At 40.9% G+C, this 22,112-nt stretch overlaps 1 protein-coding gene across 4 annotated transcripts in view; it reads right to left on the bottom strand.

The window, feature by feature from the left end:
- The window catches only part of LOC140725646 (D-beta-hydroxybutyrate dehydrogenase, mitochondrial-like), a 29,499-nt gene extending 15,724 nt beyond the window's left edge, over positions 1 to 13,775 (bottom strand). The window contains exons 1-2 of one of the 4 annotated variants that reach the window (XM_073041387.1): positions 13,465 to 13,774; positions 2,539 to 2,649 (exon numbers count right to left, since the gene is read on the bottom strand). In XM_073041387.1, the coding sequence (XP_072897488.1) occupies positions 2,539 to 2,649; positions 13,465 to 13,677 (324 nt within the window). In that variant the 5' untranslated portion in view covers positions 13,678 to 13,774. Of the gene's footprint in view, positions 1 to 2,538; positions 2,650 to 3,483; positions 3,505 to 8,191; positions 8,508 to 13,464 lie in introns of those variants that run through there. The other 3 variants (XM_073041389.1, XM_073041390.1, XM_073041388.1) reach the window with 3 other exon arrangements.
- Positions 13,776 to 22,112: the final 8,337 nt, after the last annotated feature.

Raw genomic sequence — 22,112 nt, 5'->3', positions numbered from 1 at the left:
CTATTCCTAATCACATTATGCCTCTCCAAATGTTTCATAAATCCTGCCTCTCAGGATCTTCTCCATCAACTTACCAACCACTGAAGTGAGACTCACTGGTCTATAATTTCCTGGGCTATCTCTACTCCCTTTGTTGAATAAAGGAACAACATCTGCAACCCTCCAATCCTCTGGAACCTCTCCCGTCTCCACTGATGATGAAAAGATCATCATCAGAGGCTCAGCAATCTCCTCCCTCACCTCCCACAGTAGCCTGGGGTACATCTCATCTGGTCCTAGTAAATTATTCAACTTGATGCTTTCCAAAAGCTCCAGCACACCCTCTTTCTTAACATCTACATGCTCAAGCTTTTCAGTCCACTACAAGTCATCACTACAATCACCAAGATCCTTTTCCATAGTGAATATTGAAGTAAAGCATTCATTAAGTACCTCTGCTATTTTCTATGGTTCCATACATACTTTCCCACTGTCACACTTGATAGGTCCTATTCTTTCATGTCTTATCCTCTTGCTCTTAACATACTTGCAGAATGCCTTGGGATTTTCCTTAACCCTGCCTGCCAAGGCCTTCTCATGGCCCCTTCTGGCTCTCCTAATTTCCTTTTTAAGCTCCTTCCTGTTAGCCTTATAATCTTCTAGATCTCTAACTTTATCTAGATCTCTGAACCTTTTGTAAGCTTTTCTTTTCTTCTTGACTAGATTTATTACAGCCTTTGTACACCACGGTTCCTGTACCCTACCATAACTTCCCTATCTCATTGGAAAGTACCTATACAGAACTCCACACAAATATCCCCTGAACATTTGCCATCTTTCTTCCATACTTTTCCTTGAGAACATCTCTTCCTAATTTAAGTTTCCAACTTCCTGCCTGATAGCCTCATAATTCCCTTTACTTCACTCTGATAATAAATTTTACTTTGAACTTTTAAGTTTTTAAGTTCCATCTGTATTCATTGCAAATACTGCTCAGCTGAGCAAAACACTAAAAGTTTGCCTTTGAAAATTACAAACCCTGTTCCTCTCTTTTACATTTTACTAAACATCAATATGATTTTTCCAACCTACACTTCTGAAAAAAATCCATTCCCTGGGCCTTCTAATCATCAGATATGAATATAGTTACCACTTTTCTACCACTGACATTAGATTTCCTTGCTCTTTCTGTGTCTTTAAAATGTATCTTCCAACTAAAGTAATACAAGGACCTGCTTTTAATTTCAAATAAGCCTACCAATTTAAATAAATCTCTAGAAACTTCATTTTCAATACTGAAATTTTATAAATTCTGACTCTTTCACAGCTTTAATCTTAATTATAATTTCATTTAATCTTTTGCACAATTACAAAAACTATAAAAACATGACTATCACCCTCATAAAATAACATTCTGACCAATTTGATGTGGGAAGTGGATTTTGAACTTACTGTCAGATCTGTCTACTACTGGAATTCTCATTGTGGAAATTCTGGGATTCATACAAACAACTCAATAGAAATTGATCAACAATTCAAATTCAATGATCAATATATCTCATAACTGTAAGAAGGTAGTGGGCAAAAGAGGTGAACTTCCATCCCTTTTTAATCAGCAGTTCCTGAATTGCCCCTTAACAATAAAAAATGAAATTTCAAGGCTAAATGTCCAGAGTCAACAGTCAAAAAGTAAATTTGCAGACATGATACATTCCTTTAATAAGTGACTCAGTCACTTTAAATTCCATTCAGTAATACTTATAACCATTTCAAGCAGGAGTGCAACCAATTGTTTTGTGGGAAACCTGAAAAACGTGTACTCAAGTGTTTAAATGTGCAAAGGCTTTAATTTTGTGCAGTTGAAGACCTGAAAGGATAAAAAACAGCACCGTAAAGTCTTGCTCTTGAACCCAGAGCTATGAAATACTACAGTCAGATTGTAAAAGAATCAGTTGGCCATGCCAGACTTTAGGTAATGGATGCCAGAGTTTAATAAAGTTCAAGAATTGTGTTAGTATTAGAAATAATAGAGGCATAAGATTTGCTGCTAAGGTTCTCTGTGTTCCTGGAAGAATAATTTAGGCAAAGTTGAAATATAAAAACTCATTGTTAAGAATTCAGCCACGGGCACTTCTGGTTTTCAATTTTATAATAGTGAAATATGTAATCTTCCATTTTCTAATATTTCTAACTTTAACATTTCCAATTGATTTATGTTTCAGTATGGAATTGTAAAGAGATTGTGAATAACATTAGTGAGTACATCACACTATTATTAAATCTCATCATGCAACCAGGTTGTAAGTCTGGTCAACTGCAAGAATCCCCTGCCTGCCAACTAGATGTTATTAATATTCACAAGACACATTGATTAATGAGAAAATCCAACTAGAAATTTATTAACAATTCTGATCTAAATGCTCAAAATTTTCAAACCTTTCCAAATCACAGGGGTCTTATTTTTCCGTAACCACATAATTCTGAATTGAGCAAAAAGATGATCAGAAAATATACAAAGCAGATTCAATTCCAGATCCACAGAAGGTGTCACACACTCACCTTTAAGAGGCAGGCAGCAAAAACAGAAAACCCCTTGGCATGTAGATGCTCTGCCAAAGCAAAACCAAATCCTTTATCACATCCTGTGATTAAGATGGCCTTACCCTCAACCTAGAAACAATAAATCAATACTGATATATTAATTTTACCTCTGGAAAACAGACAATTCACTTGCTGCAAGTGAGAGATTAAAGCTGATAAACACCATGTACAGCTTCCTGACCCACAAGGGAATGTAATGGTGCTTCAACTGCTGTAACACCGATGACCAGGAGTGGCACGCATTCTCGTGTCCATGGTACATGATATCCAAGTATTGAAAAATAACATCAGAATGAACATTTTGACTATGCCATTTCAGAGAAACATTACAAAATATTACATATTGAAGCACCTGAACAGTCACTGATTAACAAGGCAGATCGAAATTGGAGATCTGACCCTTCAAATAAATATTTAATACAACAGTGCTTCAATACATGACAAGACATCCAAAGACATGATTTGACTTGGAAAAATCTCTGCAACATTTCCCACTGTATAATCCATTTAATTCGCAACAGGTTTGTGTAAAAGATTTGACATGATTCAGATGGATCTGAACATAACAAATCACTTACCTACTTAACTCATAAACAATAAAGAATATTCTTTTACTTTAAGTGAAATAATACTCCTTTTCATTCAGGGTTTAACAAAGTTGGATGTAACTATTCAAATTAGATTAGATTTGTGCTCCAATAAATAGAGTGCACCAGGTTTAGAAACAAATGCCTCTTTTGTCAGAACGGAAGAAATCTCTGGAAGGAAATGATCTATAAAAATGTAATGAATGATAGATCGGGGATTTACAGAAAGAGTCAGTTGCCATTCAGTATTGCAATCTCCACTGTTTGTAATTTACATCAATAACTTTGATTCAAAATTTAACAAACTTTCACATACATTAACTTTTTTCTAACACTCCACAAGGTTGTCTTGATACACTTCTATAGGTGTGCTGTTAGTTCAATTCTCATTAAAGTAGATCCCACACCAGTTTAGGCAACAGTTATTACCCTTCAAACATCAGTCTGCTGAACCAGCATGGATACTGTCATTCACCTTTGGACTGATTCCACAATCTATTGACCCACTTTCAAGGACTCTACAACTCATGTTATCAGTATTATTGATTTTATTTGTAGTTTGCCTTCTTGTTGTACATTGATCGTTTGTCAGTTTTGGTTTGTGTGAAGTTTTTCCATTGGCTCGATTGTATTTCTCTGTTCCACTGGGAATGATTACAAGAAAATGAATCATGGTGATGTATACAGTACATACTTTGAACTTGCATTTATCCTACGGTTAAAGTGAATTTGAAGCCAGGGTCCTGATCCAACATGGCAATGAAAGAGAACAAGAGACGAAAAAGTCAATCTACTTCATTTCAGTCAGTTTGAACCTTCAGTTTACTCAACACTAGTTGATTAGTGAGGAACTAAAATTAGTTTCTAACATTAATCTTCTAAAAATCCCACTACAACTACATTCATTTATAACTTGAGATTTTTGCATTAGAAAAGGATTTGGTTAGTCCACATTGATGGTCAGGGACTCAGTTATGGTGATACCTTTGAATATAAGGGTAGGTGGTTAGATTCTCACTTGCAGGAGATCATCATTTGTCCAGGATTATTTAGCGCTCAAACAGCTCAGCCTGAAGGTCGTCCAGGTATTACTTTATTCAGGCAAGGGCTGCCTCATTTTCTGAGATATTCTGTAAAGTAAAAGCTCTGTAGATCCATTTTAAACCTATGATGGAAGGAAGAACAATGAGGAAGCAGTTGAAGATTGTTGAGCCTCAGACGGTGCCCTGCGGAACTCCATTGGTGCTGTTTGGGAGTGGGATGGTTAACGACAGACAATCACAACCACTGTTCTTTGTGTGAGAGATGACTCCAGCCATTGGACTGTCTCTCTCTGATAGTCAATGACTTCAGTTTTACAGAGCACGCTGTGCCATGTAGGTGAAAAATGCCCTAATGTACGGGGCAGTCAATCCCATTTCACATCCAGAATTAAATTTTTCAGTCAATGTTTAGACCAAAGCTCTGAAGAGGTCTGGAACCAAACGGACCTGACAAAACCTAAAACAGGCATTGATGAATAGGTTGTGACTGTTCCATCAAGTGATAAATTGATTTTTATTGTCACATGCAAATTGAAAAACAAGTATTGATCAGCATGAATGGCATGCAAGGTATGTTTTTCAGTGTACAGTGGAACATGGGACAGTAATAAACTAATTTACCAATTTAGGTATCACTTGTCAGAATTATCACAACACCTTCCATCACCTTGCTGAGAATACATTCAATAGGTAATCAATAGTTGAGCTGAATTTGTCTTTTTTTTAAATGGACAGGATATATCTGAGCAACTTTCATATTTTCCGGTAGACACTGCTGCCAAGAGGTCAGAAGTAACGATGTCCGCTCATAAATGAACAACATTCAGCACTGTTAATGACTCCTGAGCTAATGAAACAGCAATAGCCAGGCGTGGGCTGATAAATGGCAAATACATTCCAGCTACACATTTGACAGGCAGTGATTTCTGACTAGAGAAAATTCAGCTCTCACTCCATGACATTCAACAGCATTATTATCACCAAGTACCCCACTATCAATATCTGGGGGGGGGGGGGGGGGTTACCATTGATCAGAAACTGGACAGGGGTAGCTGTAGACACAATGTGACACCAGGATCAGGTCAGGGGTGAGGAATTCGGCAGCAAGTAACTCGCTTCCTTACGCCCACAAGACTGTCCACCATTTACAAGGCTCAAATTGATAGCGTGATGGGGTACTCTCCACTTCCCTGAATTTGTGCAACTTCAGTAACACTCAAGATGCTTAACACAATACAAGGCATAGCAGTCCATTTGACAGGCACCTCATCCACAACCATTCCTTCACCCCACCACCGACACAGTAATGGTAGTGGGTACCATCTACAGGATGCACTGCAGTAGCGCACGGAGACTCCTCGGATAACACCTTCCAAACAGACATCCTCTAACAGCTACAAGGACAAAGGCAGGAAAGGCATGGGAATACCATCATAACCAACCCAGGTGTTATTTATCTTGCATTTCCACAACTGTTGTCGTAAACAATCTTGTGATGTTAACAACTTATAATTCATACTTGCAGTTAACCGTTCCTTCCTGTCAGTCTGAATTTCTCCATTTCACTCTTAGTGGTTTACCATTTCAGCAATTTCCTTCCTAATTATGACTTGCCCATTATCACTTGGCAGGCAATTATCATTGTGTAATTTATTCTTGTTTCTAACAAAGCAGGTACCTTCCATGCTCTTTGCTTCTGAATATATTAATAAATTAATACAGTGGAAGGGGCGTGCTGGCACGTGGCCTAGTGGGCAAGGCATCAGACTAGTAACCTGAAGGTCACTGGTTCGAGCCTCAGCTGAGGCAACATGTTTGTGCACTTAACAACACATTGCTCTGCGACGTCACCGGTGCCAAGCTGCATGGGTCCTAGTGCCCTTCCCTTGGACAACATCGGTGGCCTGCAGCTTGGGCAACTGCCGGTCTCCCATACAACCCTGCCCAGGCCTGCGCCCTGGAAACTCCAGGTGCAGATCCATGGTCTTTCGAGACCGACGGATGCCACCACCACCACAGTGGAAGGGGCTGTGTTCCAAGAAAACTATTTTCTGCAATGTGAGCCTATTGACCCTTATTGCTGAACGAAAGGATGGCAGAGAGCAAAGTCTTGGTGAAGTTAACACTGTGAGCAATAGATGAAAGGGAAGTTTCAGATGTGACTTAACATTGGGTAAAACAGAGCAGAGCAGATGGGTAATATACTTGATCACGAGCAAGCAACAAAATTGGCTCAGATCTTAGAAATAATATTTCAGGACTCTAATACGCTGCCAAGGACTGAGAACGGCCAATTTCGTGTTCATTTTTTTCAGGAGGCAAAGCCATTTAAATTCTAGATCCTGCTTATTGAGCTAAGTAAAACAGAAGGGAATATGACAGGGTACCTCAGACAAATAGAATGCTCATCCTGCCCCATGGCACAATTCCAACAAGCTTCCCGTGTCATGGACAACCATAAGCAGAAGTATCATCAACCGAACGAGTCTGAGTTCTTAATTTTGAAACTTAAGCAACAGCTGATGCCATTATGGTCCGAGTTTTTCAGAAATAGAGTATGTCGGAGATGATAATCAGCACTTCAAGGCAGTGTAGTCAGAGAAGGAAATGGTGATTGGCACGTTAAAATAAAGAGACTAGGCATTTAGCTCAAGAGACCTCCGAAGATCTTTGCTCTTACCAGAAAGTGATGGGAAAACTCTTCTCCAGAAGAGTGCAGCCAGGCACAAGACCATGACACCAAAAGTAGCTCAACTGTGAAAAGAGGGAGGAGCAGAGTCAAACGAACAACAGTTGAAGGAGATTTTACTTAAAAGAGCAGACAGTGAATCTGTGGTTGCAGGTATGATTCCAGAGTAACATGCTACTCCTCTGGTATCAAGAGCTAGAATATCACTGAGCGTTTGCTGGAGGGGGAAACTGAGCCGTGAGAGGTCATGGTCCGCCTGTGGTAAAATGGAACCAAGAATATTAAAAATCAGAACCTCAGAGTAATAATTTCTGGATTGCTCCTGATGCGACAGGCAAGTGGGCAAAGAAAATTGACAGAACGTTTTGATGAATGTTCAGTTGAAAAGATGGTGCAGCAGTGTTTTAGAGTACGGGGGCAAGGAGACCTGTTCTAAGGGAGCTGGGACACTTTGGACAGGTGGGTTGCACTTCCCCAGACATGAGACTAATACCCTGATGGGTAGTACGATTGGGATGGATTTAAATTAGTTTGACAGGATGATGAGAAGGTTGACAAAGAGTCAAAAGGGGGCAACAAAGAACTAGAAATGAAGGGCAAAAAGATAAAGGCAGAGTAAATGGAAGTAAAAGTAGACCATAAAGGAATCTGGCTACATTTAATGGCATTTATTTAAATGCAAGGAGAAAATTAAATATGATTGACATATGAACATATGCTATTATAGCTACTGTGAAAACAGTACATGTATAGAGGGGCAGGACTAGAAGCTCAACCCTCCTGCGTACGGCTTTCTCAGCCAAGACAGCAGTGAAGTTGGCAGAATTGGTTAAAAATACAATCATAACTGTTTTAAAGAATCATTATTAGAAAGATTATCAAATAAGGAATTCAACGAAAACATAAAAAGGTACAAGCATACCATTTGGAGTATACAACAGGCCTTCAACTGACATAAGGAAGGTCAACGAGCAAATTTCTGACCAGAACAAGTAGTTTTCCATTAGCCCAATATTAACCGAGATAGAGTTTTTAAAACTAAAAGGACACAGAATTCCTAAATTCCATTCAGGAGAATTTTTAAGCCATAATTCTGCAAGCCCAACAAAAAGGTACAGGGTTTCAATTCCAGATTTAGTTTCAGGGAATTAAACTGGGCAGATTAAAGGAGTATCCATGGAAGATCATCTCCATGCAGGGCACATAATCCAGTTACATTGTTATGTTCAAAAAAATAAAGTTGAAATGTAAGTAAAAATTCTAACAACACAAACAAAACACCCAACACTAACCATCAAGTAAGTACAGTCCTGACGAAGGGTCTCGGCCCGAAACATCGACAGCGCTTCTCCCTATAGATGCTGCCTGACCTGCTGCGTTCCACCAGCATTTTGTGTGTGTTGCTTGAAGTACCTACTAATCCCATTTTACTCTTCTTATATTCTCAACTCCTCAAGAAGATTCTAGCTACCACTCATCTACATACTAAGGGCAATTTAATGTCCAATTGATTGACTGCCAGGCACGTCTTAGGTGTGGGGAAAAGTAAGGGCAACCTCGGGAACCTACATGGCCCTGGTGAGAACATACTAACTCAACACAGTCAGCAGTAGAAATGAGGAACAATCAAATATGCTGTTTGGCAATGGCTCTGCCAGCTACGTCACTGTGCTGCAGTTTCTACTCTGAAGATACAGCAGCCCCACAGCAATAGCAGCATTGAAGGAAATTCAGTGGACGTGGGGTAAATTTATTACAAAATGGGGAGTGGAGAGGATGACAACCAAATGGACCACAAGATGCATATAGAGTACATTAAGGTAAAAATAAAGGACATTTATAACAGAGATCGAGAGCTTAATACAACACTAAGCCTATAAAAGTGATAGATCCCCTCCAAGGAGGAGATAACAATGTAGTTTAAACACAGTTCATTTATCTTTAGTGATACATGTTAAAATTTATATAAAATTCTTAAAATACATTTAAAGATCAAGAGGATGTCCATCTTATCAAAGATTTCTAAATTATAATTTCTAAAACACAAGGGATTTCCAAAACACATGTACAATTCCTGTTGGCTAAAAAGAAGCACCAGCCAGTTGCAGATGAACAAGTTGCCCATCACAGAAAATGGATTCTGGTTCACTCTGTCTTTCTGGCATTCTTCTTGCTGTTCCTTGACAAGCCTAACTGCTCTCTTACATTTATACTGTTTTTCTGTCGCTTGGGTGACTTCACATGCATATGATATTTTTCAGACACCTTTTCACGCAGATGGTCTAAAAGAATTATGGGAAAAGATAACCCAGATATCCAAAATTAATGCCGCAAATGCTAACTCTCTGAGTACAAAAATCTTCCAACTACTGATAAATCAGCTATTCTTTTTACAAAGGATATCCTCTCTTCTCACTGTTGCCATCAGGAAGAAGGTACAAGAGCCCCAAGACTCATACCACCAGATTCAGGAACAGTTATTACCCGTCAAAGATCAGGCTTTTGAATCAAAGAGGATAACTTCACTTGCTCCATCATTGAAAAGTTCTCACAACCTATGGACTCACTTTCAAGGACTCTTCATCTCATATACAGTACTCGATATTTATTTATTCTTATTATTTCCTTCTTTTTGTATTTGCACAGTTTGTAATCTTTTGCACACTAGTTGAACACCCAAGTTGGTGCAGTCTTTCTTTGATTCTGTGATGGTTATCATTCTATGGATTTATTGAATATGCCAACAATAAAATGAATCTCAGGGTTGTATATGGTGACAAATATGTACTTTGATCCACTGGACAACAAATTTTTTCAAAAGTGTTGCTTCCTCAGAATTTGTGTTTGTTTATGATATAGCCTGCTTGAAGCTGAACACAAATATAATTTCAGACTACCTGTATAACGTAGGAATTTGGAGAAACAACAAATTAACTTTTATTGAATATAATGTGTTTAATTGCATAATGGTGCTGATGCTTTGCAATAGTTCAATTAAGTTAAAATATTTTGTTTATGATTTTCATTTGTACTCAGTGTCTGAGGCCTCTCGCTTAAGTGTCCAACAATAATTCGCCAGCATTGATGGAATCCAGTTGCCCTGGTATCATTTCTCCATGACCGCAATGTCCTGGTGAAACCTTTCACCATGCTCGTCACTAACAGCACCAAGATTTGCAGGGAAGAAGTCTAAATGGGAATGCAGAAAATGAATCTTTAGTGACATGTTGCATTTCATGGTTTTATATGCTTGAAGCATGGTTTCAAACAGCTGCATGTAGTTTGGTGCTCTGTAGTTGCCGAGAAAAATTTCAACAACTTCCTTGAATACCTTCCATGTGATTTTCTCCGGTCCCACTAGAAATTCTTCAAATTGCCTGTCATCGATGACTTGTTTCATTTGTGGACCAACAAAAATGCTTTCCTTAATCTTGGCATCAGTTATTCTGGGAAGCATCTGTCTCAAATATCAAAATCCTTCATAGAAATTTTTGTGCCTGATGATAGCAAATACCATCCTTACAGTCCTGAACCCAATAATTATTACTAAAACTTGTCCTGCCATGCAGCAGCCGCACTGCCTGAACATACCCAAGCATGCCTGGACAAGATAGGTAACTTTCCAGCTTACATTGTAGGCAACATTTTAATTGACTTGAATTATGAATTAAAATAATAAACTTAAGGTTATTTAAAACTGGTGCGTGATAGAGAAATTTCATTGTGATTTTCACAATCAGTAGCCCACAATTCATAAGATACACCTAAAGGTATTCAGGAAGCAAAATCTTTGTTGTCCAGTGTAATAAATTTACTTTGAACTTTGAAGTGATAGTTTCAGTCTGGTCAGAATAGGGAAGAAATGTGATCTAAGTGACTTTGACCACGAAATGGTTGTTCATACCAGATGGGGTGGTGTGACAATCTAAGAAACTGCTGATCTTCTGCTGATTTTCACACACAACTGCCTGCTCAAAAGTTTACAGAGAATGTTGCGAAAAGCAAAAAAATGTCTAGTGAGCAGTAGTTTTGTGGGTGAAAATGCCATATTGATGAGCGGTCAGAGGAGAAAATACATGACTGGTTCAAGCTGACAGAAAAGAGATTCTAACTCAAATAACAATATGTTACAACACTGGTGTGCAGAAGAGCATTTCTGAATGCACAAGTCAAAACTTGAAGTGGCTGGACTGCAGGAGCAGAAGACCACAAGCATACACTTGGTAGCCAATTGAATAGGCACAGGACGGCCTATTAGAGTGGCCACAGAGCACAGGAAGTATAGAAGAGAAATTAAAACAGAAATTAGGAAAGTATAAAGACAGTGCATTGGCCTTCATCAATCGTGGGATTGAGTTTAAGAGCCAAGAGGTAATGTTGCAGCTATATAGGACCCTGGTACTGTGGAGTACTGTGCTCAGTCCTTGGTCGCCTCACTACAGGAAGGATGTGGAAGCCATAGAAAGGGCGCAGAGGAGATTTACAAGGATGTTGCCTGGATTGGGGAGCATGCCTTATGAGAATAGGTTGAGTGAACTTGGCCTTTTCTCCTTGGAGCGACGGAGGATGAGAGGTGACCTAATAGAGGTGTACAAGATATTGAGGGGCATTTATCGCATGGATAGACAGAGGCTTTTCGCCAGAGCTGAAATGGCTAGCATGAGAGGGCATAGTTTTAAGGTGCTTGGAAGTCGGTACAGAGGAGATGTCAGCTGTAAGTTTTTAACACAGAGAGTGGTGAGTGCTTGGAATGGGCTGTCAGTGGCGGTGGTGGAGGTGAAAACGATAGGGTCTTTTAAGAAATTCCTCGATGGCTACATGGAGCTTAGAAAAATAGAGGGCTATGGGTATAGCCTAGGTAGTTCTAAGGTAGGGACATGTTCAGCACAACTTTGTGGGCAGAAGGGCCTGTATTGTGCTGTATGCTTTCTATGTTCTATATTTCTAAGTAGAAAAAAATTGGTAATCAAAATCAAAAAGAAATCTAAAGATGCATTCTAAGCACATAAGGATAAAGTCAGTAACTTAAGAAGGTATAGGGTCTTAAAAGAACCTTCAAGGTAACCTGCGTGAGTGAAATTCTGAATGAATGCTCTGAAAATATCTTCATAAAAGGAATGGATTATGACAATGCTACATTCAATGCAATTTAGTGCAAAATGTCACTGATGATTAAAAAAAAGATAACAGTATTAAGGGTGTTCCAATCTTTGGATAGTTACAATTGCCAAATTAAACACACCCCAGCAGTTAAAAGGGAGAAAAATGCCGAGGCTCCAACTACAATTTGGCAGTCCTCCCTGCCTCCAGAAATACTACTGTCTGATTAGAGGAATCTCATATTTTGCTAAGAAAAGGATTAACTAGTGAGAACGAGCATGTCTGGGATATCATAGGGTTGGGATCGATTGTAGTTTTTGTTGGACTCTGGATCAAGGTTTCTTGGGGTCTTGGCTATTGCTTGCATTGTGGGGGAAGGGGGGGCGTTGGTGTTTTTGCTGGTGCAAGTGTGGGGAGGGGGATGTTCAATGCTTTTGCTGTTGTTTATGTAGGAGAGGAGGAGGGGGACTTTGTGGTTCTGATGTTTCTGTCATTCATTCTTTGTTTTTTTTCTGTTTTGTGGATGCCTGCAAAGAGCAAGAATTTCAAGTTGCATACTGTATACATTCTCTGATATTAAGTTGAACCATTAATTGAACTATATAAATAGGCATCAGATACCATCAATGTCACGCAATTTATAGGAATCCATGCTTAGAATTGTATAAACAGCACATTTGATGTAGTCCATCTGGACTTTAGCAAGGTCCTTCACAGTAGATTGGTTAAAAAAATGAAAACCTATGGGATCCAAATGACGTGAGAAATAGTTTCCAAAATCAAATCAGTGGCAAAAGGCGAAGCCCAATGAATAAAGGGGTGTTTTGTGATCTGGGGTTGTAAACAATAGGGTTCACTAGGTTTAGACCTCAACACTTGGCTTTTTCTAATATAGACTAATGATGAAGAACCACATTTTCAGGGGTCATAGTAAAAAGATTGCTCGTTAATGATATAAAAATCAGTTATGCTGATTTCTATAGAAAGAACATCTTTCTTCGATTGAGTTTACCTTTACAACAATGAATGGCAGAATAAACATTGGCAGTGGAAAGGATTAAACAGATTTGAACTGGATCCTCAACACGAAATCAATAGCCTTCCAGTAAGTATAATAGTAATGCTGAAAGCATCAGTATAATTAATTCATCACAATAAGCCAATTATCCCGTGGCAGTTACTTAGAAGTTGATGGATGTATTAATTCTTTCTTAGACTACGGAGCCCTTCGAAAACAAAGCACTTCGATTATCGGACAGTTAAAACAAAATGAAAAAGAATAAATAATCAAGTCAGATGTACGAGTTAAAATGCACTGCTCTGAATCACAGTTTCACGGCCGCCCACTTCTCCAACCGAAGATCATTCAGAGACTGAGACTAGTCGGGTTTTACTGCAAAACGTCGCCTTCCTTGAAAGTGAGCAGAATTTAACCAGAGTAAAAGGCCGTTGTAGAGAGCCCTACCTTCACAGAGCCGCGGGGCAGACTGGGCATCGCCACGCACAGCACAAACATCAGATACACCAGGAAGATGCTCTGGGTCACTAGTTCCTCCGGGCAACCAAACACCTTGAAAAATGTCTTCAGCATCTCGGGCAGCCACAAGCCCAGACCCAGGGTCAGCAGGAAGGAGAACAGCATCATGGCAGCCATCTGCGGGCGAGACAGCTTGGTCATCTTTCCCGCCTCCCTGCAGCCCCCGGCTGTCCACTAACCAGCAAACGGCGGCTGCTATCAACCCCCTTCCCACTCCGGATCGGACTCCGCCTCAGCCCGCCCCGCTCCGCCCCGCCCCGGATACAGAACGAGGTCACTTCCTTCGTGTGGAGATACCGAAGGGTTCAGGTGCCCGAATCTGGTGTCATGTGCGATCCGCTGCGGCTGCGAGCTCCTTCTCTCTCTGATCCTCCGGTTCTCACCCTCTGTCTGTCTTTGTCCCCCCCCACCTCCCATCTGTTCACAAACGTCCATCACCTCTCCCTTCCCGACTCGCACTCTCACCTCATTGTCAGAACCCAGGACTGGTGATCCGGCAGCTCTCTCCCGTCTTCACATTCCTCTCCGCCCACCTTGCCCCATCTGTTCTCCTTTCTTTGTCTGCCTTCATCCATCATTCAGCTGCCACACACAGTCTTCCAACTCTACACCCGCTCGACTCCCCTGCCAGTTTCTTACAGTCTTCCTCAGTCCGCCAATGGAGTCCTTTCTTCTCACTCCCCTTCTCGTCATTCTAGCCATCTCACCTCACTCTTAGCTGAAGTAAGGCATTGAGGCACTCCTTAAGGCATTTGACAAGGTTCCACACGGTAGGCTTATTCAGAAAGTCAGAAGGCATGGGATCCAGGGAAGTTTGGCCAGGTGGATTCAGAATTGGCTTGCCTGCAGAAAGCAGAGGGTCGTAGTGGAGGGAGTACATTCAGATTGGAGGGTTGTGACGAGTGATGTCCCACAAGGATCAGTTCTGGGACCTACTTTTCGTTATTTTTAACAACCTGGATGTGGGGGTAGAAGGGTGGGTTGGCAAGTTTGCAGATGACACAAAGGTGGGTGGTGGTGTGGATAGTGTAGAGGATTGTCAAAGATTGCAGAGACATTGATAGGATGCAGAAGTGGCAGATGGAATTCAACCCGGAGAAGTGTGAGGTGGTACACTTTGGAAGGACAAACTCCAAGGCAGAGTACAAAGTAAATGGCAGGATACTTGGGAGTGTGGAGGAGCAGAGGGATCTGGGGGTACATGTCCACAGATCCCTGAAAGTTGCCTCACAGGTAGATAGGGTAGTTAAGAAAGCTTATGGAGTGTTAGCTTTCATAAGTCGAGGGTTAGAGTTTAAGAGTCACGGGGTAATGATGCGGCTCTATAAAACTCTGGTTAGGCCACACTTGGAGTACTGTGTCCAGTTCTGGTCACCTCACTATAGGAAGGATGTGGAAGCATTGGAAAGGGTACAGAGGAGATTTACCAGGATGCTGCCTGGTTTAGAGAGTATGGATTATGATCAGAGATTAAGGGAGCTAGGGCTTTACTCTCTGGAGAGAAGGAGGATAAGAGGAGACATGATAGAGGTGTACAAGATATTAAGAGGAATAGATAGAGTGGACAGCCAGCGTCTCTTCCCCAGCGCCTCTGCTCAGTACAAGAGGACATGGCTTTAAGGTAAGGGGGGGGGGAAGTTCAAGGGGATATTAGAGGAAGGTTTTTCACTCAGAGAGTGGTTGGTGCGTGGAATGCACTGCCTGAGTCAGTGGTGGAGGCAGATACACGAGTGAAATTTAAGAGACTACTAGATAGGTATTTGGAGGAATTTAAGGTGGAGGGTTATATGGGAGGCAGGGTTTAAGGGTTGGCACAACATTGTGGGCCAAATGGCCTGTACTGTGCTGTATTGTTCTATGAAGCAGGGTTTCGACACAAAACAATGACAGTTTCTTTCCTCCTGATGGTGCTGCGTGATCCCTGAGCTCCTCCAGCATTTTGTGTGTGTTGCCGAGTTCTTCCACCAGATTGTTTGTCACTTCCTGTTGCCCAGATAGCATCCCTGATGACTGAGGAGGGATCATGGTGAGAGCACATTTCTGTCTGCTTCAGACAGAAAATAATAACTAACAACTTCAAGCAGAACATTTCTAATACTTAGCTGAGAAAGGGAGGTGATGCAGCCTCTCTCCACTGCTGCATTCAGTTCAAGTTCATTGTCATTCAACCGTACACCTGTATACCGCCAAACGAAACAACGTTTTCTGACTGAGCTGCACATCACAGTACATATAACTCACACACATAACACATTAAGTAATATTACCACAAATAATAACTAATTTATAGTTAACTAATTAATAGTTAACTAATAATAAGGTGCGTTTATGATACAAGTTATAAAATAAACAGTGCTGCCTCATACGTGATGAGACCTGGGTGACGGAAGGGAGTTCAGCAGTCTTATGGCTTGGGGAAAGAAGCCGTTCTTGCCCTAATTCAACAGTACCTCCTGCCTGATGGTAGGGGTCACAGAGGTTGTTGGACAGATAGGAGGGCCCCAAGTACTCAATGCTCCTGATCAAACTCTCTAAATGGGTGAAAGAGAGACCCCAATGATCTACTCAGAAGTCCTGACAAACCTTGCTGTCAGATGCTCAACAATTCCCATATCAGGCAGTGATACAGCTAGTCAGGACAGTCTCGATGTTGCTCCTGTTAAAATTGGTTAAAATAGTGGTGGGGACCTCACTCACCTTAATCCCCTCGGGAAGTAGTGACGCTGCTGGGTGCTTTCTTGACCAAAGAGGTGGTGTTGAGGGACCAGGAGAGCCTATCGCTTCCATGTATGCTAATTGCCTACACATAAAAACTTAATCATCTTCTCAAGTTTTCACTTTTAGAAGTAATATCACCAGTATTACTGCAAACCAAGCTAATTAAAGCAAAATAGCTTCAAAATACTGATAATTTCAGAAACGTTGGCAACTCCAAAACAAGACTATGTGTTCAAGGCTCAGTCTTGAATAAGAACATTTGTTTAATTTAAATATTGGAAAGGCCATACCCATTGTTATTGGGTGTCATCACAAATCTTGGTACCATCACTAGTTTCATCCCATACCCTGGCAATTATTTCAGCTGGACAGTATCAGAATCAATTCGGAGTTGTCCACTGTTCATTTCACTGAATATGTGCTGTCTGATCTGCTGAGTTCCTCCAGCATTTTGTGTGTATTGTTGCAGATATCCAGCACCTGCAGTCCCTCTTGTGTCTCCTAGGTTCTGATTCCATATATTCTCTATATGCAGATATATCTTCCCTCACAGACAATGTCGATAAACACATGAAGCCTTTGCTCTTCCCTAATTCCATGTGCTATCTAAATCCCAAACATTGGCAGTGCTTAATGTTGCCCCTGGCAAGTTTTTGTATCAATGCAGGTTTCCATCTAATGTAAACTTATTTTTTTCATACTTTCTTCTCTTATCGATGTCCATTTATGGAAATCCTGATCTCGGGATTCTGGCCCATTGGTATTCTTCCTTAGTTGCTCCTACCTAGCCCCGGTAATTGTATTTGTTTGGGACCAGCACTCAGTGCTCCCTAAAGCCCATGTCTTCTGCTCCTCCCTTTCCTCCTTTCTGTGGTAAATTCACTGCCTATACAAAGCTTCAGGTTACATCTGAGATGAACTCCCTCCACCCCCATCTATGCACTTTGTACAATCTTAGAATCTGTTTTAAAGGTACAATTTAAATGAATGTTCATATAGCATTGGAAAATTTCCACAATATTTGGAATCAATCAGGATCATTTAATAATTTAGTCACATAAAAAGTTACTGAAAGATAATTTCTTTCTTACTGGATATTAGTATAACATACACAATGAATGGTAGAACCCAAAGTAATGTCAAGAAACAATATGTTTCATTGGAACTTATAAAATATTTACAAGCATGATTTGGTAGGCTGCTCTCTACAACTACGGGTCATAGTAACAGATAATGAGTTGTCACTTAAGAAGAAGAGAGAAGAAATTTCTACTCTGGGAGGTGACAAATCTTTGGAATACTTTACCAAAATGGTGGTGGAGGCTCAGTCGCTGAGTAGATTTCAAAAAGGAGATTTTTAGGTAAGGAATATTATGGGCAACATTAGGGACCTTAAAAGCATTCACTGGAGCATCAGAAGTTCCACATAAACAGCAGAAACAGAGTTGTCACCTCATTTCCAACCGACAGTTGTCATTGACACCAAAAGACTGCCAAGAAGATTTTGCCTGTTTAAATCTGCAACTTGCTTATCAACAATCAGAGTCTCAATGTGGACAAGACAAAAGAGATGATTGTGGGAATCAGGAAAGAGTAGGCCAATCACTCACCTCTGCTATGGAGAGAATGAAGAGTACAAAGCTCCTTGATGTGCACATAATGAACAATCTAACTTGGACCCACAACATCTATTCATTAGTCAAGAAGGCACAGCAGCATCTGTACGTTTTGAAGAAGTTGTGCCATTGAAGGCTCCCCATCCCCATTCTAACAACTTTCTACTGGAGCACCATCAAAAGTGTCCTGTCTGGCTACATAGTTGAGTGGTACAGAATCTGCAAAGCATCGGACTGCAAGACCCTAAAGGCCAACAAAAAATGCCAAGAGAATCACCGGGGTCTCCCTCCCCCGCTAACTGTAATATTTCCCAGGAGGGTTGTATATGAAGGGCCTGAAGCATTGATGAAAATCCCTACCACCCATCCCAAAATCTCTTTGACCCACTACCTTCAGGAAGGAAGTACAAGAACAGGAGGACCAGGACTGCGAGACTGCTCCATCCACACTAGACTGGATAAATCTGTAACTGAAGCATTTTCTCTTTGTTTTGACCTTCCGTCCACACTGAAACGGTGTTTTCCTCCCCCGAAACCAGAGCTTTTCTAAAACACTCTCCAGAGTGTATAAATCTGAAAACACCAATTGGGCGGTGTAGTGTGTATGAGGTAACAGATGCTTTTTAAAAATGCTGTCATGACGTGACAGAACAGATGGTAGTGGGAGCGCGGCATTTCATTGTTTTCTTGACACAACCTCCAACACCACAACAACAATGGCAGACGGCTTCAGGAGACTGTCCCTGAGCAGAATGTTACTGCAGCTTTGCAGTATGACAGAGAATTTCAACCCCCCACACAACCTAACAATTTCAGAACAGGCGGCAACGAGACTGAAGCCAGAAGAGTTAGAAGTGTACTCACCAAATACTTTAACCCATAACTTACTGAATAAATAAGTATACTCACTTTGCCCTGTTTTCTGTCCTTGCTTGTATGAAGGTGGTTTACCTATTTATGCAAGTACTTCTCTGACAATAGATGTGTAACAGCCTAATGTAACATTGTATGGAAATACAAGATAACACTGATTCAGACATGTTTTATACACTTACCAAGGTGCTTTATTAATGTACTGCTTGTGCAAGCATTCAATAGATGCAATTGTCACTATTTTCAAAATGTCATTTTTAAGTAGCAGCTTATGTTTGGCATAGACGTGAAAATGTTAAGGCCGAAAAAGGAAAATTGTAAGTTTCACTTTTACTCAGGTAAAAATAAAATCATTTTTGCCCAGTAACTCGTTTTATTGCACATGTTAAATACAGCAAAATAATACAGAAAGACACGGCAAAAGTAAAGGCAAACAAATGAGGTAACAGAAAATTTCACTTTTGCCCAGTGACAAGCCTTATTGCATTTAGTTGTAGCTGTCATCCCTTTCATCAGTGAAGAGACTATGGCTGTAGGAAATGTTTCCAGGGTGACCCCTCTGTGGGAGTGGGGAAGATGTTGGTGGGGCCACCCAGGGGTCTGTGTGTCCGTATGTGTAGCTGTTGTAGTGGCTGTGAGGCTGGTATTGTGACAGTGAAAAGTACTGGGGTGGGGGGGGGAGCCATCATATTCCTCATCATTGCAAATCCCTCTGCAACAGAGTTAGTCAGTTTTTCAATGTTTGTCGTCAGCTGGGTCATACTGTCCGTGAACTCCCTGTCGGTTGCCTCCATATGCTCCAGTATTTGTTTATTTTTAGCTTTAAGCCTTTCTGCGTGAGAGCCAACAGCTGTCCGTCCTTTGGCAATTTCCTTTTAAGTTTTTCTAGTCTGTAACTGGACAGAAGTCTTTCACGGCGGGATTCAACACCAAACCAGTCGCTTGTTTCCTGTAGATGAGTCTTGTGCATACCCAGTAGGAGGAGATTTGCCCAAATACCCGTTTTAGTGTGGACAGAGATATTTTCAAAAACACCTGGTGTGCACGCCTCTCATTTTCACACGAAAACGGCGCTTTCAAAATTATCTGGTCTAGTGTGGATGTAACAGCTTCTTCACCCAGGCTGTGAGACTAACAATACCCTGCAACCATTAAGATCTCATTACTGGAAGAGCGAGCTATTTACTGTTTACACTTCACATGCATTTTCAATTATATTTCATTAACTCATTTGTGGTAGTATTTTGTTTTATGTGCTGAGTGTGATACATGTATTGTGGACGCTTCCTGGTCCAGAAGAAGATTATTCGTTTATTTGTATATATGTGCAATTGTTAATCAACTTGAACTTAAACAATTTATTCAAACTCCAAGTTTTAAGAATTCACACACCACATATACTTAATTATCCACAATATGCATGAGGCCAAAATTACTCCACAATTAACCTATCTCCAGCCATTTCAACAATGTATTGAGTAATGAACATTGAGATGGATAATGAAGAAGACAGAACAGATATTATATGCTTATCTCAAATGCAGAGTTTCAGCCAGAGTAGAAATGTTTGGGATTCACTAAAACTGATTTTTGTACAAGCTGCAGGGGAAGCTAGATCCGTTACTACTGGAGGCTGGAGCTGGACTCCTATCCTGGGGTTAAAGGACTGTGTGTGTGGGTAAGAGAGAGGAACAGGGCTTCTTTTTGCTGATGTTTTTTGTTGTTTGTTGTGTTCTGCATCGTTCTGCCAAGCTGTGTTGGCACCAGAACGTGTGGTGACACTTGCAGACTGGTGGATGCGTGGAACCTCAGTGTAGCACAGCAAGAGAGTACACGGCCAATTATCTGACCCAAGGTTAATTGCGATTCTGGACACAGTTGATGTAGGAAATTCAGGCTTGTGGGATACAGTTTCAGGAAGAAGTTTAACTCATTTTCCTTATTGTCATTTTTATTGGTTTTATTATTGCTACATATATTGAATGCAGTGAAAAACTTATCTTGCATAACATAGAAACATAGTAAACCTACAGCACAATACAGGCCCTTCGGCCCACAATGCCATGCCGAACATGTACTCACTTTAGAAATTACCTCGGGTTACCCATAGCCCTCTATTTTTCTATCTCCATTTACCTCTCCAGGAGTCTCTTAAAAGACCCTATTGCTTCTGCCTCCACCACCATCACCAACAGCCCACTCCATTCACTCACAACTCTCTGCATAAAAAACTTAACCCTGTCATCTCCTCTGTACCTACTTCAGGGCACCTTAAAACTGTGCTCTCTCGTGATAGCCATTTCAGCCCTGAGAATAAGCCTCTGACTATCCACACAATCAATGCCTCTCATCATCTAATGTACCTCTATCAGGTCACTGCTCATCCTCTGTTGAGAAAGGGCCAAGTTCACTCAACCTATTCTTGTAAGACATACTCCCCAATCCAGGCAACATCCTGGTAAATCTCTGCACCCTTTCTATAGTTTTCACATCCTTCCTGTAGTGAGGTGACCAGAACTGAGCACAGTACTCCAAGTGGGGTCTGAACAGGGACCTATATAGCTGTAACATTATCTCTCAGCTCTTAAACTCAATCCCACGGTTGATGAAGGCCAATGTACCGTGTGCCTTCTTAACCACAGAGTCAACCTGCGTAGCAGCTTTGAGTATCCAATGGACTTGGACCCCAAGATCCCTCTGATCCTCCACACTGCCAAGAGTCTTACCATTAATACTATATTCTGCCACCATATTTGACCTACCAAAATGAACCACCTCACACTTATCTGGGTTGAACTCCATCTGCCACTTCTCAGCCCAATTTTGTATCCTATCGATGTCCCGCTGTAACCTCTGACAGCCCTCCACACTGTCCACAATACCCCCAACCTTTGTGTCAGCAGCAAATTTACTAACCCATCCCTCCACTTCCGCATCCTGGTTATTTATAAAAATCATGAAGAGTAAGGGTCCCTGAGGCACACCACTGGTCACTGACCTCCATGCAGATTATGACCCATCTACAACCACTCTTTGCCTCCTGTGGGCAAGCCAGTTCTGGATCCACAAAGCAAGGTCCCCATGGATCCCATACCTCCTTACTTTCTCAATAAGCCTTGTATGGGGTACCTTATCAAATGCCTTGCTGAAAAAATTATACACTACATCTGCTACTTTACCTTCATCAATGTGTTTAGTCACATCCTCAAAAAATTCAATAAGGTTCGTAAGGCATGATCTGCCTTTGACAAAGCCATGCTGACTATTCTTTATCATATTATGCCTCTCCAAATGTTCATAAATCCTGCCTCTCAGGATCTTTTCCATCAACTTACCAACCACTGAAGTAAGACTCACTGGTCTATAATT

Source organism: Hemitrygon akajei, chromosome 3 (assembly GCF_048418815.1).
Source record: "Hemitrygon akajei chromosome 3, sHemAka1.3, whole genome shotgun sequence".
In the NCBI taxonomy this organism is placed as follows: domain Eukaryota; kingdom Metazoa; phylum Chordata; class Chondrichthyes; order Myliobatiformes; family Dasyatidae; genus Hemitrygon; species Hemitrygon akajei.
The sequence above is the reverse complement of the archived record's forward strand: the minus strand, read 5'-3'. Positions and strand labels throughout refer to the sequence as shown.